The sequence below is a fragment of the Pieris napi genome, chromosome 16 (genome assembly GCF_905475465.1).
Source record: "Pieris napi chromosome 16, ilPieNapi1.2, whole genome shotgun sequence".
NCBI lineage: Eukaryota > Metazoa > Arthropoda > Insecta > Lepidoptera > Pieridae > Pieris > Pieris napi.
Window position 1 is genome coordinate 12,397,219 of NC_062249.1, and position 16,754 is coordinate 12,413,972.

At 37.4% G+C, this 16,754-nt stretch overlaps 1 protein-coding gene and 1 long non-coding RNA gene across 4 annotated transcripts in view; one reads left to right on the forward strand and one right to left on the reverse strand.

Moving 5' to 3' along the window:
- The window catches only part of LOC125057200 (arylalkylamine N-acetyltransferase 1), a 29,434-nt gene extending 15,978 nt beyond the window's left edge, over nt 1–13,456 (forward strand). The window contains exons 1-5 of one of the 2 annotated variants that reach the window (XM_047660721.1): nt 792–1,001; nt 6,536–6,663; nt 8,357–8,537; nt 9,897–10,102; nt 13,253–13,456. In XM_047660721.1, the coding sequence (XP_047516677.1) occupies nt 912–1,001; nt 6,536–6,663; nt 8,357–8,537; nt 9,897–10,102; nt 13,253–13,436 (789 nt within the window). In that variant the 5' untranslated portion in view covers nt 792–911 and the 3' untranslated portion in view covers nt 13,437–13,456. Of the gene's footprint in view, nt 1–791; nt 1,002–6,535; nt 6,664–8,356; nt 8,538–9,896; nt 10,103–13,252 lie in introns of those variants that run through there. The other variant, XM_047660722.1, reaches the window with a different exon arrangement.
- LOC125057201 lies at nt 11,138–12,812 on the reverse strand. 2 transcript variants are annotated; one of them, XR_007118181.1, is made up of 3 exons: nt 12,665–12,812; nt 12,058–12,321; nt 11,138–11,332 (listed from the first exon to the last, which is right to left on the reverse strand). It is a non-coding gene; the product is annotated as an uncharacterized LOC125057201 (long non-coding RNA). The 2 variants fall into 2 exon arrangements; XR_007118180.1 differs by having other exon boundaries at nt 12,058–12,812.
- Nucleotides 13,457–16,754: the final 3,298 nt, after the last annotated feature.

Genomic DNA, 16,754 nt, shown 5'->3' on the forward strand with positions numbered 1-16,754 from the left:
GTCAACAGTTAATAAAAACTGGTTATTGTAATGGCGACCAATGCAAGTCTATTGAAGGGTGTGATAGGTCAGTAATACATTGATGTTACTAAATAAAATTCCTTTAACTGTTAATTTCGTAATTAAATGAAATAGATGCAACATATTTTATACCATCAATCTTTTGAGCTCTTAGAACTCACATTCACAATAACAACGAATTGATTATGTTAATTAAAGCAGAAATTATAAAGCCTAAAAGTATCATATTATTCAGGTAGTGTATGGGAAACCTATTGCTTCGTGCTGTCAAAAGTGACATTAACATGTTAACTTACTTGACAGAACGAACAATGCCATTGTCCGTTTGGAAGACCGTATATTTTCGTAAATATATTATATCATAATAATGCACTTCGCTCAATATAATGCTTGCAAAAACGCATTTATGCTAATTGTTCGTACCAAATAACGCGTTGGCCTCAAAATTAATATTTAACATTTAAATTAGAAGTGCCTTGTGTTATTAATCATAAATTAAAAAATTATCTATAAAGTAGCACTTTGAATTTATATCTTGTTATTATGATATAGTTAACATATTAAACGATTTATTACAATATATATAACTTTATTTATTACAAATTTATTTATATTTGAAATTTTCAATAATATAAAAGTTGTTCATCGGAGTTACACCTGAGTTCGTCTCATTAGTGCAGGGTATAAAACAAATCTCCCGAGTCCAAGTGTAAAGCAACAGCTCATTCGGGCGGATATGAAAGGACTAGGCGAGGGGCGCGTCGAGTGCTGTAGCAGCTTTATATAAAAGAAGCACGATGTCGCAACCATTCCAATTTCAAAACTCGCCGCGACCCGTCTAGGGAACGTTGCTGAAATTGAAGTTTACGCGTGAATAGTGACATTTAAATATGGCCGTTACGAGTACCAGAAACATTGTGGACTTGCAAGAAAAGGGGCATTTCGAACATGACAATGAACGGATTATCGAAAAATATACGGTAAGCGTTTGAAGTGTTTAAAGCGTAGAAATACGTGTTAAATATTTAAACCGATAAGAATATTGCAAAACGTAGTACGGAGTCAAATTCAAAACCTGTATTTTTATTAAGACATTGTGTTATTTCCTAATACAATAATTATCGTGTAGGAAGTTGCTATTTACGAAATAAAATGCAGGAAAACGGCAATTTTAAAAACATATCATAATTGATAAGGTACATAACTTTAGATCTACACAAAAATGATACCCGCAGTTTTCTTATAAAGTTAATATTTAATTAAATTTGCTGTAGATTTTTAAAAACTTAATTATATGCTTGGATTTTATTATTTAAGGAGAATATCGTTTCTTTTATACAAAATTACTAATAAAATAGTATAATTGATGTCTGTATATTTTAATAGACAAGGTTTAAATAATATAACATAACTCCGAGAGTAAAGAAATAGAATATATACATGCATTTTATTTAAGGAGCATTATAAACTAATTGTCCACTGTTCTCTAGTAGTTCTTATAATATAATGTTATAATGATAAACCAATGTTAATATTTAGAATGGTATTTTTTTAGTCTAGTGTATCTATCTCTCTCTGCATACGAATTGTCCTTTTGCAACTTACCGCATGACCGAAATAGGATTTTCATAGTCGAATTTAAAACCAATTTTCACAAAACAAATACATAAGATCCTTGTACTACTCTAGATTTTACAACAGAATTATTAATTCTATAATCTCTGTAACCCAAATACCGCTATCATTTATCTGGGAAGTAAATAACAGTCTAAACCTTGCCCTCAAATACATTACGTAGTATATGATATAAATAAGCGTGCATTTATCGTTGTAACTTTCTATTTGCGCATATTGGCATGAGTGCACTTTTAATCTAATCACTTCATTTATTAGTATTGTACCACATCTAGTATTGAGTACATATTCGGCAGTTTCTGTTATTTATGAGTTTGCTTATTTAACAATTAATAAATCAAGTTCGAAATAGAGGCTTCATTATGTAATTAATAATAAAACATTTACATCAATTTAATTACAATCATGTCACTAATGTACAGCAGAATAAAATTAAATAGAATATTTTTAACTATATTTTAATTATTCGTAAAACTAATATAAACAAAAAACTTACGTGGCCTTAATTCCTTAACATTGGCGATTAACGTTAAATATATTCCGATAAATTTGTACTACTTCGCTGTTTTAGTAGGAAAACGCCGGATTTTTGTATTCATAAGGCATAAGGCCATGATAAGACCTAAAGGACACGGCTACACTTAGGTCAATGCGATTTTATACGAGCCGAGATAGTACAGGTACCTGTTCTTTTTAACTAAAATAATAACTATAGTTGCGTATTAAGACTAATGGATAATATTATTAGTAGGTATGACCTTTTTCCCGTGTTATCATGTTTTATCTAATAACGAAGCGATATGTGCATAAGAGTTTGATGGCGCTATAAAAGTGCCATAACTCACTCATAAGGTACTAAACAGTAATAATATACTAACGGTACTGAGGTATTATCTGGTGGTTAATTACTAAGCTATTGCACGAGGCTCATAGATTTGGACTTGACCTTTGTCGGACACGAAACAGACATACGATACTACTTATCCGTTACGGTACCGAGAAGATTTATAAAAACACACCTGAAACAATGTGTTTTTAAAAATAACAACTAGGTCATGATGTATTGTTGTACGTGACATATTGAACATATTGAAGTAGCAGCTGACGAGATAGGTCACGATTCTACTTCGTTGATTCTTTATCAAACACAATACATATCACCTTCTTTTGAACGAACGTAAAAGAAATTTCTAGGTTGCAAACAAGGAGAGTATTTTATAAGTTTTTAGATTAAACAGAACATTAAAGTTGTATTGATTACAAATTCACATACGTAGCGAAATGTAATACCCTTAACTAAGATAATTCGTTTTTATCAGTTTTATTGCAGTACATTATAACCGAAAAGTGTGTTAATGTAACACTTCTATGTATACTGGGAAAATGCTTGCTAAATGTGAATGTTTTACACATGTACATAATGAAATGACAGCATCAGGAACAAATATAATTGAAATATAATTTGAAGAGCTACGAGTATCACTTCCGTAGCTTGACCTGAAGTGCTACGGTATCGCTCTGAAGTGTAAAAATATATTATATGAAACTTTTGCACTATACAAATTTACATGTGTGTCTGTCGTGTCACTAAAATTTATAAAAAAATAATTCTTAAGAGAATTGTTGCTATTTTTCATACAAAAAACATGTTATTTAGCTTCACAAACATTTGTGTCAAACACGATTGTTATTAAAAGTAGATATTACAAAAGATAATATTAATTTTTTAAATTGGTGTAATAGAAAAAGACAGTGGTGTTTCTAGAATAGAATGTCATAAAATATATTTTTTATACAACCACAACTGTAACGGTCTCACATTCGTTTTCATAATATTTTTTTTTTTATATTCGGTTCCTTCATTATAATAAAAATTATGTACCAGATAATGTTTTTATAATTTTATTACTGTGAGACTAGACGGCCGTGACTAGGACACTGGTGGGTCTCGGCGTTTGCATTCTGCAATCTAGATAATTCAAGTAATTATTAACATTTTTAATTTATTCGAGCAATATTTTTTTATTAATGAAACAACAAGATGAGGGGTTTACTGCTCTCTTTTAACGCAATTTTTATATCTAAAAATAGACTGACAAAAACTAGCACGTTCACTGTGTTGTATGTCTTGTTCACAATATTGTAGCTTCTTTCACATTACTTTGATGTTTTCGCTTTCCTTGACTACATGTAAATGTCAGTTAATTTAAATGATTGGCTCATATAAACGTTTATGATGAACAAACAAATGTTTTAGTCTTCTTTTCTTTTGTTAAAAACTGTGTTAAATCGTAATGAAAATCTCAAACTAAAGTTTGATTCAGATTCGTTATATATTATGATATGATGGGAATTTTCTAATGAGGAACAAATGTATAGGATAATAAGAAAAAGTATGTGAACTATACTCGGCACATATAGTTACTTTAGACGAATCGACTGAAGAGGAATTTAGAAATATCTTTCGCTATTTTCTATATGGATCGTTTTATCTGACATAACAATTAGTAGAACAAGTTGTAAAACTCTCATATTCCGCGAGACATATTATTCCATATACAACTAGTACTACAAGTACTAAGAGTTCATAATTTGTGCTTTATGCCAAGAAACCACTTCGTGATTCCATTCTAGTGGTAATTGTGCTGGACATTCGTGATCTGCTTGATTCACAATCACAGGTGACACAATAATAGTTACGTAATTTATTGTTCAATATTAACGTAAATGATTTCAAACAGATTGATTGCGGTTTTATTATTGTTATTTTATTGTTAAGTACAAAATAATCGACCTTATAATAATATTTTAATATACTGAGATATGAATAATTCATCTTTTTAAAATTACCAATGCTTATAATTGTTATAGTTACCATTAGAACGTAGATTTAATTAAACTTAAAAATCAAGATTATTTACATTCTCATTCCTTTATAAGAATGTAGAGAATTCGTTAGAGAACGAATTGTAGACATTTAGAACTTAACGAATAAGTGAAGGCACGGAATCGAAAGGCGATCATCGAACTTAGGCCTTGGTAATGATATTGAGCGAGGTCTCGCACCAAAAGGCGCACGAGTTTTGCAACCACGGTGCTGCAGACTTTCGCATTGAAAGGGCCGACTGTTGGAATCTGACTTGATACATGTAAATGTTAAATAAATAATAACCCAAAATGTAGATTAGATAACGGGTTGACTGAACTTTCTTATATAATTAAACGTTAATTGTTACGATAGGTAAACATAACTATTTTTTAAATTGTATAAGTTAATAATAGAAGTAATTTAAAAAAGTCGCTGAAGGGGTAACAAAGAAACATTTTTTAATGCCTTACACGTAGTTAACAGAGACGTAAAAAACCTTAAATGCTTTAATTAACAATACATAATACACGAACACTAAGAATTAGTTGCGGAACTCGCTACCGGGATCGTGACGTGAGATAAGATCTCTGAGGAAGCCTTTTGTGACCCAAAGAGCGTTATAGGCTATATCTTCATTCCTGTAGGTGAAGCGCTCATCGCACTCACCTTGGATTACCTAATATTAAAAGCGAAATTAATGCCTACAAAATAATACGAAACAAAACAAAAGTTTGAGTAGAATTTCGGGGTCAAGGACGCGCGATCGTCAACAAAAAGCGAAGAAGAAAAAAATAACGGATTTATGAGCATAACTGTTTTTATGCACTTCCCGATTTTAAATATTAAATTAAGCACACTGCTTGTACCCGGAAGGTTTTTAGAGCAGGTTGAGAAAAAATAAATAGGTAGTTTGCGAGTCTTATTATTATGTTAATAGAAACAGTAACGTCAACTATAATTACCGTATATGTAGGTATGTTGCTATGTTGTTACCTTGTTTAATTTATTAATAATTAGCACAGCCTAAAAAGGGATATTCTATCGGTTTATTTTAATCATAGCGTTGAATTTGATCGTACTAAGTAATAATGTAATCTAATCATATTCAACTTAGAGCCAATACACTTCACATCCTTTTACGATTAATCATTTATAAATGCATCGAAATGATATTTATCACGCAAGTATCCTATTGTCATTCCGTTTTTCTTGATTAGAATATTGTTACATTCATATTTTTATTATTAGACACAATATATTTTATTAACATTTATAGAAGCTTTGAAAAAGGTTACTACTCCACTGTGAGATGTAATTATGTAGTCCATGTTTCATGGGAGGTATACATTTGTAACAATTAAGTTATGTATAAAATACAGACGCTTGACACAACTTGACAATCAAAGCAATTACATGGAATAATATTAACATTATTACATTACATTAGGTACATGTGCTCTTGACAGTTCAGTATATAAAATATATATCTGTGTTTATACTAATTCCTTTTTTTTACTCTTGTAATATTTAAATATACATAAAGTGTGATATGATTAGTTCTGGACAAAGATACTAATTTTAAACATGGGACTTACGTATGACACCGCTTAATTGTGCTTAGGATTAGTATAATGACCAGTTTTAATAAAGACCGCCATATGTAATTGAGCCCAAGGCATGACTCGACGGTTTAATATTGACCACTATCAGGTTACAGGGAATGACGTGATCCCGTTGTGTCGCAATCTTCACGTCTTCATATTTTCAGTTTTATCTAGATCGGACCATTCTAAGGTGCCAAGATGATTCGTATATGTTTAAAGGAATGTATCGCCTTTTTTCAAGTAAGTTAATCTGAACGGAATTGCCATCGTAGACTTGCTTAAAAATGTATGGTTGTCCCGCAACTTAATCAGTGCATATACTTATGACAACATAGAAATACTACACATAAACCATATCATGCTTATGTACTTGTAGTACAAAGTACCAATTCGTTTTCCTTTTCAGTTGGCAGACAAATTGCCGTCACAGCTCAAAGAACTCAACCTCCGGCCCCGGAACCTCTCCAAGCCCGCTTACAGTCTTCGGAAGCTCACCACCAGTGATAAAGAACCGGTCATCGAATTTCTCCGCAAGTAAGAATTTATTATTTATTATTAATATAGTAAGAGGGCGGGAAGTTTCGAGAAAAATAGGCTTTTTCCCGCAATTTCCAGTACTCCCGGTTGCCCGCATCCAACGTCTTCCCTTCACCCTCACCAGGTCGTCCGGCCTATGGGACTTGTGGGTCCTGTGCTTCCGTGTGGGTGGGCGTCCAACGCTCCTCCAATTGGTCCTCGTTCTCCAAGCCAGGACTTTTATGCGCCATCTGCCATTGCTTCTTTGGGCAATATGTCCCGCTCATAGCCTTACTTATACGATCTTAGGGCTACGTCGGTGACTTAGCTTCATATACGGATCTCCTCGTTTCTGATTCGATGGAGTAGAGAAACACCGAGTAAAGCTCTTTCCATAGCTGGTTGAGCAACGCGGAGCTTGTCTACCAGACTTGAAGTAAGAGATCGAGTATCAGCACCGTAAGTCATCACTGGTAGAACGCACCGTTCGAAGACTTTTGGTTCGAAGGCTGTCCAATGTCCATCCAAGGCGGATTCTTCGAATGACTACCTTTTTAAAGTTAATTGTGTTGTACCTAATTGTATTGAATGGCCCAGGTAAACGTATTAATCCACTACCTCGAGAACAGAGATTCCCAATGTTACTAATAGTAGGCGCAACATGGATATTTGACATACTTTTTGTCTTATCCATGTTCATTTAAAGACTGACGTCGTACGTTGCTTTGAGACTCTCGAAAGGTCTACGAGCATTCGGTTGAGATCGTCCCTAGGCCCTGCCATGATAATGCCCGATTGACATTATCTTTGTTGACAAGATTTTAAATAACTTGGTAGATTTACCAAATGCTTAAAGTCAAGTGAAATTCCTCTTAAAGAGAAACACATCAGTCCTTTTTTACGTTCGGGCAGTGAGGACCAACGTCGGTTGTAATGCTCCTCCAAACAGATCACTATCTGCAGTAAACGACACTTTGAGTACATGCGAAGCAGATTCATTTAAATACAGTCTCCATGTATTCAGGTGTAAGATTCTGCGGCCGATAGATCCATTGCTTGAGAAAACTTTTCTTTTGAATAATTTTTTGAAACATTAGTTATTTAACTTTGCACAGAGAGATCAAAGGTACGCCATTTTAAGTAAGTCATATCTTTAAGTAAATTAAAAACAAAAATTGTGTTATACAATAGTCTCGTGTGCAGAACAGTTTTATGAAGGATGCAACATGCAACGCATATGTTGTCGTTTACAAAACAATTCATCTGGAATTTTCTATTCAATTTTCTCCAATCTCGAAAAAAGAGTTGCAAACATACGAAACTATTTTAGAGCACTTTAAGATGTTGCCATTGGAGAATCGTAGACAATTAATTGATGTATCGTTTGTGTTGCATTATTTATGAATAAGGTTGATTGCCTCAAACGAAATTTAGATTTCGTGTACCCTCTAGATACCCAAGGGATGCCTTGATCATCCCATTTGTAACGAACGCGTTTTGGGCAAAACACACCGATATCCAGATTCAGCATTCTGATAAACAAGCTAGGTGTGGATATCCATAGCTCCCCTCACACCTGGAAATCGATTTTCCTTTAGTTTTTATAATTTATGGATCTATATTTTTTTTCTATTATTGTTTGCTATGTTAGTCTATAAGTGCTTGTCATATTAAATTAAATCTTGATATTTTAATAATTATTTTATCGCAGATTTTTCTTTCGAGATGAGCCCTTAAACCTCACAATTGACCTCCTGGAAACTCCGGAGTCCCGGTGCTTTGAGCTGGAGGATTACGCAGCCAGTACTCTTCAGGACGGAGTCTCGGTTGCTGTCGTGGATGACCAGGGCGATTTTGTAGGGATGGTGATTAATGGCATTGCCAGGAGAGATGTAAGAGCCACCGATATAATAATGCGAACTTAAAAATGCCGAATTTTAGTCCATAAATTTTAGTATTATACACGAGTATATAGAGTTGACACGTGCCTTGCCGTAACGAAATTGAACGATCCAGAATGTCTTTCCGGTCAGGTGTTCATTATTGGAGTTCACGCATTGAATTATTAATTGGCTAATGTTTTAAATGAACATATTAAAGTTATATACATTAGTTTCATGCGGAAAACATCTAACAGCAGAACAGATCAGTCGTGACCGATAAAAATAACATATTTATATATTTAATTACTTTTATTAATATACTATAAAGATACATACAGTCGATACATGGGTTTGTAATAAACTAATTATTTAATTGGACCAACAAAAGAAACATTAGTAAAAACTAAACAAACAAAAGGCCTTTCCACCCTTCAGGACTGCAAGTGCAAGGTAGCGGCAACCGTTTCCTTATTTCGTTTTTTCAAAAACGCAAACCACAATCCATTAAAAACCATAAAACTTTAATGTCCGCCTTTCATTTCTATTTTTTTTTTGTAATTACCAGTCTGTTGCTTTGAGTGTTAAGGGTCCTATATAGTAGTGAACAGTATTAAAAAAAAACGCATAATAAGTAACATTGTTCATTGGTTTAAACTTCTCTTCGCTCGTAACTACGATATGAGTGGGAGTGCGAATGAAGACCAAGCTTCTTTATTTGCCAATCACGTCGACTTAATCTAAAAAGTCATTATTGAAACAACATACAATTGTGAGAACTTTTAGAACAATAATAACTGAAGTGTCACTGAAGATGGGAATATTTTTAACCTTGTCCCGTTAAGCTTGTCTTCGTCGTTGCCACGAAACAATAGAGGTTAGCCCTATTTTTTTTGTCCGATCGATTCTCTTTTATTCATAAATGAATAAAGCATTACATTCAAAATGTAATAGTTCAACATTCGTTCTTACTTTAGGACTACAACAACATCTATTTTTCCCCCGCATGAAGTTTCTTCAAAACTACATCATTGTATATTTTAGTTCAAGTTATTAATTCAAATATTAAATTAAATACTAATGATGAACATCGTATTTATTTGGATAAGAGTTAATATCATGAATCATTCGCCAATCATGTATTATTCAAAAAAAAATCATAAAAAGGTTAATAGGCGCACGCAACGGATGCATAATTGGGCACAATGTTATAGCCGACAGCCTTCCTCCAGAAATGGGGTATCCTAAGGGAATTTTTCAATTATAGCCTTCAACCAAGCAAATATTGCGTTCGCGATGTTAAAACCTTATATAGCTCCTAATACGAGTATAGGTCCTTATTGTAGGTTTATAAGCCAAGTTTTCTTTCAGGAAGTCGACTACACTGACAAATCGGAAGAATGCCCTCACCCAAAATTCAAGAGGATTTTGAAATTATTGAATTATTTAGACCGCGAAGCAGCAATTTGGGACAAGCTACCTCCTACCTGCAACACAGTGCTGGAGATCAGGATAGCATCCACGCACAGTGACTGGAGAGGACGAGGCCTCATGAGAGTGCTTTGTGAGGAATCAGAGTGAGTTCGATTTGTCTTTTGTCATCGTTGCTTTTATGTAGTCTTAACCAGAATATGCAAATATTCGAGTTAGGGGAGCACGGTTTAGCTATGACAGGTGGAAGTACCCATATATCAGTTTAGTCCGTTGTCGATAAGTCAGCATGCAAGTTAAATGTCATTGGGTAATTTATTCGCAGCAACAATGTAAGACTAGGAAATCATTATACAAAGTTACCTAAGTTACTTGTATCACAAAAAACTGATTGCCTTCAAAAACATTGAATACAAAAAAATGCGTGACCAATTTAAATCTCAATTGATTGAAAATAATCTGATAATTCACTACTATGATAACGCACTTTGTTTTACGAAAAAAATGCTGTGTCATTTATTTTTTTTACACTAACAGAATCTAAATTGCCATTGCCTCGGCAGAAGAAGAAAAGTAATGTTCAGGTGGATTCTACACAATTGACGAGTTAAATGAATTTCAATGACGTTTATTTTCACTTGGTTTAATAGTTATCGGATAGCGATCCGAGAGATCATCCGAGAGCTCCCCAAACCCTGTAAGATAAAGATCCATACATCCACGCGTACATCTAGGCCTATGTCCTAATCATTGTTCATAAAAAATATTTAAAAAATGGGCTCCTAGTTATACGTACGTAATAATCGTGTGCATATAAAAATGTGCACAAGGTATTCAGAACAATACCATATAAATTATAATCACATTATCATAAAGTACTGGATACCTTTATTTTTTTACTCTCAGGGAAGTGAGACCGGCCTCAATAAAACTTAATCGTTGAATCATTATTGGTCTTAATGCGTTCTAATGGCGTGCGGTGGCCGTAACATATCGACTAAGAATTACTATATGTACATTTTCAGAATAACCTCGACATGACGCCTCATTCGTCTTTGACTCGTGACATATTATCGGTTGCCAGAAAATTAAGAGACTACTGGTTATGGGCAAATTAAATCGCTATTCTGTAATTTGTCTTAAGTCATAAGATCCGTTTCTATTGAATAAATAAAATGCAATTTTATGTATGACATGTTTATTACCGTGATTATAATCGGTAAATAGCAAGATAATTGATGCGAATGAGGAGCTGTACGTGGTTATGGTGATACGAACGACCACTAACTAGCATAACCATTACCATTCTTATACAATCCATTGTTGGTCTCTGACTCGTTTTCTGAGTTTACGTCATCCTCTTGTTGTTGAAAAACCTGTAAGCCGTAACCAAATATTGAATTTACAAATAATAGTTAAATTTAAAGTAAGGGGTGTTTTCCCATTTGCATGTGGAATTTAAGCCTTTGCTTGTACTGTGATCAAAAATATTAGTTATTATTGTTATTGATAAGTTCATTGTTATCAATAAAGAACTGCCTAATGCATGCAAGCGTTAATCTTTTTGATACGAATTATATCTTCCCTCAGTAACGTTCAAAATAAACCAACATCATCGTGATCGTGATCGCGAATCATTATTCATACACAGTAATACAGTCAAAATCACCAGCTCATTTATATAAAAAAAGGCATGAAAAGGGCCCGTGAAGTCATTAAATCTTAATTACGAGTCGTAGTCAAGTTTAGGCCAAGGTGCGCTACGCAGATGGTCGCTGGACACTTCATTCATTAACGATAATATTTGGGTCAAGTTTATGAATCTATTTTTATGGCAATAATGAATCTATTTGTTCGAGCCTTCGAGTTATTTTTTTTAAATTTATTTAAAATAGAGATTTAATATTATTATGATAAATAAAATGTTTTTTTTACTATTATTTTAAAACTGAAGAGTTGGTTCGTTTGGTTGATTGCGTTAATAGTAAGTACCAGTATCGAATTACAAAATCTTTAAATATTGGATATCTTTTCTTAATTAGTAGCATACAAGCTTTTAGTTCGTATGCTGCAAACGTTTTTTCTTACAATTCTTACCGACCTTATAATATCCATTTGTACTGTAGTCAAAATTGTCCCTTGATCAAAAATTACTGGGCTTTTCAAGTGGCGCTACAACCTTCTAGATCTGGGCATCAGATTTCTGCATCAGTTTTGTAATGTCGATATTTTTTGTGTCTAAGGCAAGCCGGTTTTCTTTACGATGTTTTCCTTCGTCGTACGAGCGAGTGTTTGATAAGCACATAGACAGAAAGTCCATTGAGAGTCGCTCGCTGAAGCCACTAGACCGACACTACTCAACTGCCTAGGAGATATCATAAGCATTAAAGAACTCCGTAATAAAAAATGATTAAGTAGATACTACGCACGCACTATGACCTGCAAGGCGGGCCACGGGACGTAATTATATTCCTAATATCTATAGAATTATTTAATATAGGTTTTTCCGAAATACCAATTATCGTAGATTCGCCGAGTTTTTCCATAAATTATAAATTCCTATGATAATACTCACTTCACCAAAGTTAATAACGATAATTAACGCGCAAAAAGTCAGTCGCGCTTTGATTAACTAGTTTCAATTTGCTTCCTAAATAACTAGAGGTTTGAATCCATTTCATGGTCGAGGTGAACATGTTTAGGCTTACCTGTCCCCAATCACTCATAACGCATTCGTAACGCGGAAACGATCGATTTACCAATTAATTTTGATTTAAATAACTCTGATTATTTCAAGTATTTAAATCTATCGGCTCTCTTTACGAGCGAGGAGTGTCGTATGCCAACATCAAGTCTTATCGTGCATTGAATGAAGCAATGGTCTTAACCCCGGAAACATAAGTCATAACATGCAAAGCATCTAAATCATGAACATTACAGTGCGATAAACAAGTGCATTGTATTGACATTGTTATAGTTCTGATTTAATAATTAATGACATTATTAAATCATAATGTATCGCAAGCAATATATTAACATTTTTATGCATTTGTATGACATAATAGACGCACGAGAGAAGCGCGTTAGAATCAGAATTCTTAGAATTTTGGATGTTAATTTATATTATAATATACGGTCGTATATTCTATTTGATATAAAGAATAATTCAAATTTCTGCGGTATAAGTTATTGTTTTATAAGCAGTTAACGTAGCTAATATTTAAAGCGAAATAAAAATTAATATTATCAAAAATATAACGATTTTAAATAAACTGACCATTGTTTTACTGTTACAGACGTATTGCTAAGGAAATAGACGCAGGCGCCTTACGTATGGACACGACGTCGGCCTTCTCTGCCGCCGCAGCCGAGAGGCTTCACTACAAGAGTGTCTTTAGTGTTTTGTACTCGGATATTCCTTATGCGCCTCATCCAGACCCACCACACAGCGAGGCCAGAGTATACCTTAAACAAATCTGAATTTTTCTCCAAACCTAACATCTAATTGTAAGCACCTTTTGCTTCGCTTCCTACTGTACCTTTCCTTATTAGATATTATAGAGAGCCGTTCAAACAATAGTTAAGTGCCTGCCTAATTCCAAATTAATTATACATTAAACAATTAAATACCATTGCGATAGAAAGGATCCGGTAATCCGAATAATTTTTAGTTTGAATAGGTATATTTTATTTGATGTAAGATTTTAATGTAAGATAGATTTAAGAAAGTGTATAGTAATTATAATTTTACTGTGGTTTTATATTATAATCTTTCGTTTATGACTCCCTGAAGTCAGGAATTATAATTTTTGTGCTGTGTTGAAAATGATACGAAACCTAAAGGAATGTAAATACCAAGTATTATTTTAATAATAAAATTTAACACATGATTTTGTAAATTTTTATTTCTAACCTGCACACTCGTAATAAAGACCTTCAAATTGCATAAACTACTAAGATGATGCGATGTATCAAGAGTTAAAAAAATATTTATTTACAAGGAGTGCAAACATCTCATTATGTTTTTATAACATGTTAGGTAATCCTATATATACCTAACCTATACTATACATATATGGTATGTTACTTGGTAGCGAGTTAACACTAAAACCACAGCTGTTTATTAAAATTACACGCTTAACTTATAACAACTTTACTGGATGGTGGAAGATAGAAAATTTTCTGGAATTATCTGGAGTTATTATATTATTTACGGAGGCGGTGGCTGCCATGGGTGGGTGCCTGGCTGAAGCGATCAAGCCAGGTAAGATTTGGAGGCGTGGGATACGGGGCTTGGGGGAGATGTTCCTCATGTGTCCGGTCGCCGCCGCCGAGAAAGTGTGCCAAGGAAAGCTCCTCATTGGGTGGAGCTCCTGTCGGGTTGAAATCCGAGAGGGTCGCCCTTTGAGGTGCTTTAAGTGCCAGGAGTTGGGTCACGTGCGGGTCACCTGTACCTCGGCGGTGGACATGGCGGAGGCGTGCTTTAGATGTGGGGTTGTAGGTCACAAGGCCCATGAGTGCAGCTCGAAAGAGCTGCATTGTGTGGTCTGCTCAGCGGCTGGGAAGCCGGCAGACCACAAAATGGGGGGTAGGGCTTGCAACCCTCCAAGGCAGAGGGGGGCCCCGTATGCCCCTGTAGGGTCCAGCACGGTGGTGGGGAATGCTCCCATGGAGGTTGGTGTAGAGCTGTCAAACAAATAAAATGTCTGACAGCCTTACTAGCCTCCTACAGGGGAATTTAAGGCGCTCCGCTGCGGCTCAGGACTTGTTCCTGCAGTCGATGGCGGAGTGGGGGGTGATGGCGGCCGTTGTTACTGAGCCCTACTATGTGTCGCGACAGAGCTCATGGGTGGGGGACCTTCGAGGTGATGCGGCTGTGATTGCTCGGCCGCATGGACCTCCTCTCTCTCTAAGAGAGAGAGGTTCTGGGTTTGTTCTGGCTGATTGGGGGGAATGGACGTTCGTCGGAGCGTATTTTTCCCCCAATGAGCGTCTGAGCCATTTCGAGGGTTTCCTTGATGCCATGGGCCTGGCCATACGGGGGGCTCTTCCGCGGCCCCTTATCCTCATGGGAGACCTTAATGCGAGGTCTCCCACCTGGGGTGACAGGGTGTCGTGTCGGAGGGGCCCGGTTCTAGAGGAGTGGGCGGCGGAGTTGGGCCTCGTATTCTTAAACGAGGGAACGGAGCCCACCTGTGTCCGCCCGCAGGGCAGTTCAAGGGTGGATGTGACCCTTGCTTCTGCGGCGGCGGCCCGGGTAACAACGGCATGGACTGTGCTGGACGGAGTGGAGACCCTATCGGATCATCGTTATATCCAGATGTGGGTCTCTACTTCTATGAGGTGGGATGTGCGGGGGCAGACTCGGATGAGATTTCCTCGCTGGTCCATATGCCGACTGGACCGTCAGATTGCGCAGGAGGTGGCAATTGTCGAGGGGTGGTGTGCGCCCACTGGTATTCTGGATGTAGATGAAGGAGCTGGCAGACTGAGCCTAAGTCTCCGAAGGGTGTCGGATGCGGCAATGCCCAAATGGAGGCCGCCGAAGGGGAGGAGAGCGGTCTACTGGTGGACGTCGGAGATTGGCAATCTCCGAGGCGCATGTGGTGAGGGCAGAAGGGCCTACTACAGGAGCCGCCGGAGGAGGGGAGATAGCCCCAATGTCACGGAGGGCCTTCGGTTGATCTATAATGATCGCAAGAAGGCTCTCCAGGGGGCTATCTGTGAGGCAAAGGAAAGGACTCATCAGGAGATGCTTCGGGGGTTGAATGATGATCCATGGGGGCGCCCCTACCGATCGGCTCGTAAGAGGCTGAAAGGTACGGGGATGCCTCTCGTGGAGAGTCTGGAACCGACCTTCCTGAAGCGGGTGGTGGCGGATCTGTTTCCTTTGCCTCCTGACACTATCCCTCTGAATATGGCGGCGTCTGTGGGGGATGTGGCGGGCGGAGAGGAAGGGATAGCTCCGGAAGTCTCTGATATAGAGATGGAGGCTATCCTTACCCGTCTCAAAGCCCGCAAGAAAGCACCTGGCCCAGATGGTGTGCATGCGCGTGTCCTGGCAGTAGTCCTCCCTCATATGGAGGTCTCCGTCCGGGAGTTGTACACCGCGTGTTTGCGCGGTGGACGGTTCCCGGTGGCTTGGAAGACGGGACGACTGTGTCTCGTGCGGAAGGAGGACCGCCCGGCGGACAGTTCGGCGGCTTACCGCCCTATTGTCCTTTTGGACGAGGCGGGCAAGGCGCTGGAGTGGGTCGTTGCGTCTCGGTTGTGCCGGCACCTCTCTGTTGAGGGGCCGGATCTGAGCGAGGCACAGTACGGCTTTCGGGCGGGTCGGTCGACGCTAGATGCTCTTCGGGACCTGAGGTCTCACACCGGTGGGGTGGTTAGCGGGGGTGGAAGGGCATTGGCAGTATCATTAGATATTGCCAATGCCTTCAATAGTCTCCCTTTTGGCGTGGTTGGAGAGGCCCTTGAATTTTTCGAGGTCCCTCAGTATCTGCGCCGGATAGTGGGGGACTATTTTGCGGAGAGACAGATCGTGTACTCCAATAGAGAGGGCACGGTCTGTTACCACCCTGTGCGGTGTGGGGTACCTCAAGGCTCGGTCCTAGGGCCACTCCTGTGGGACATGGCCTACGATTGGGTATTGCGGGGCGCGCTTCTGCCAGGATTGCGCGTCTTCTGCTATGCAGACGATACCCTCGTAGTGGCCAGTGGGGCAAGCTATGGGGAGGTGGCTCGACTTGCAACGGTTGGCACCTCCCTTACTGTTAGACGGATAGGGGCCCTGGGACT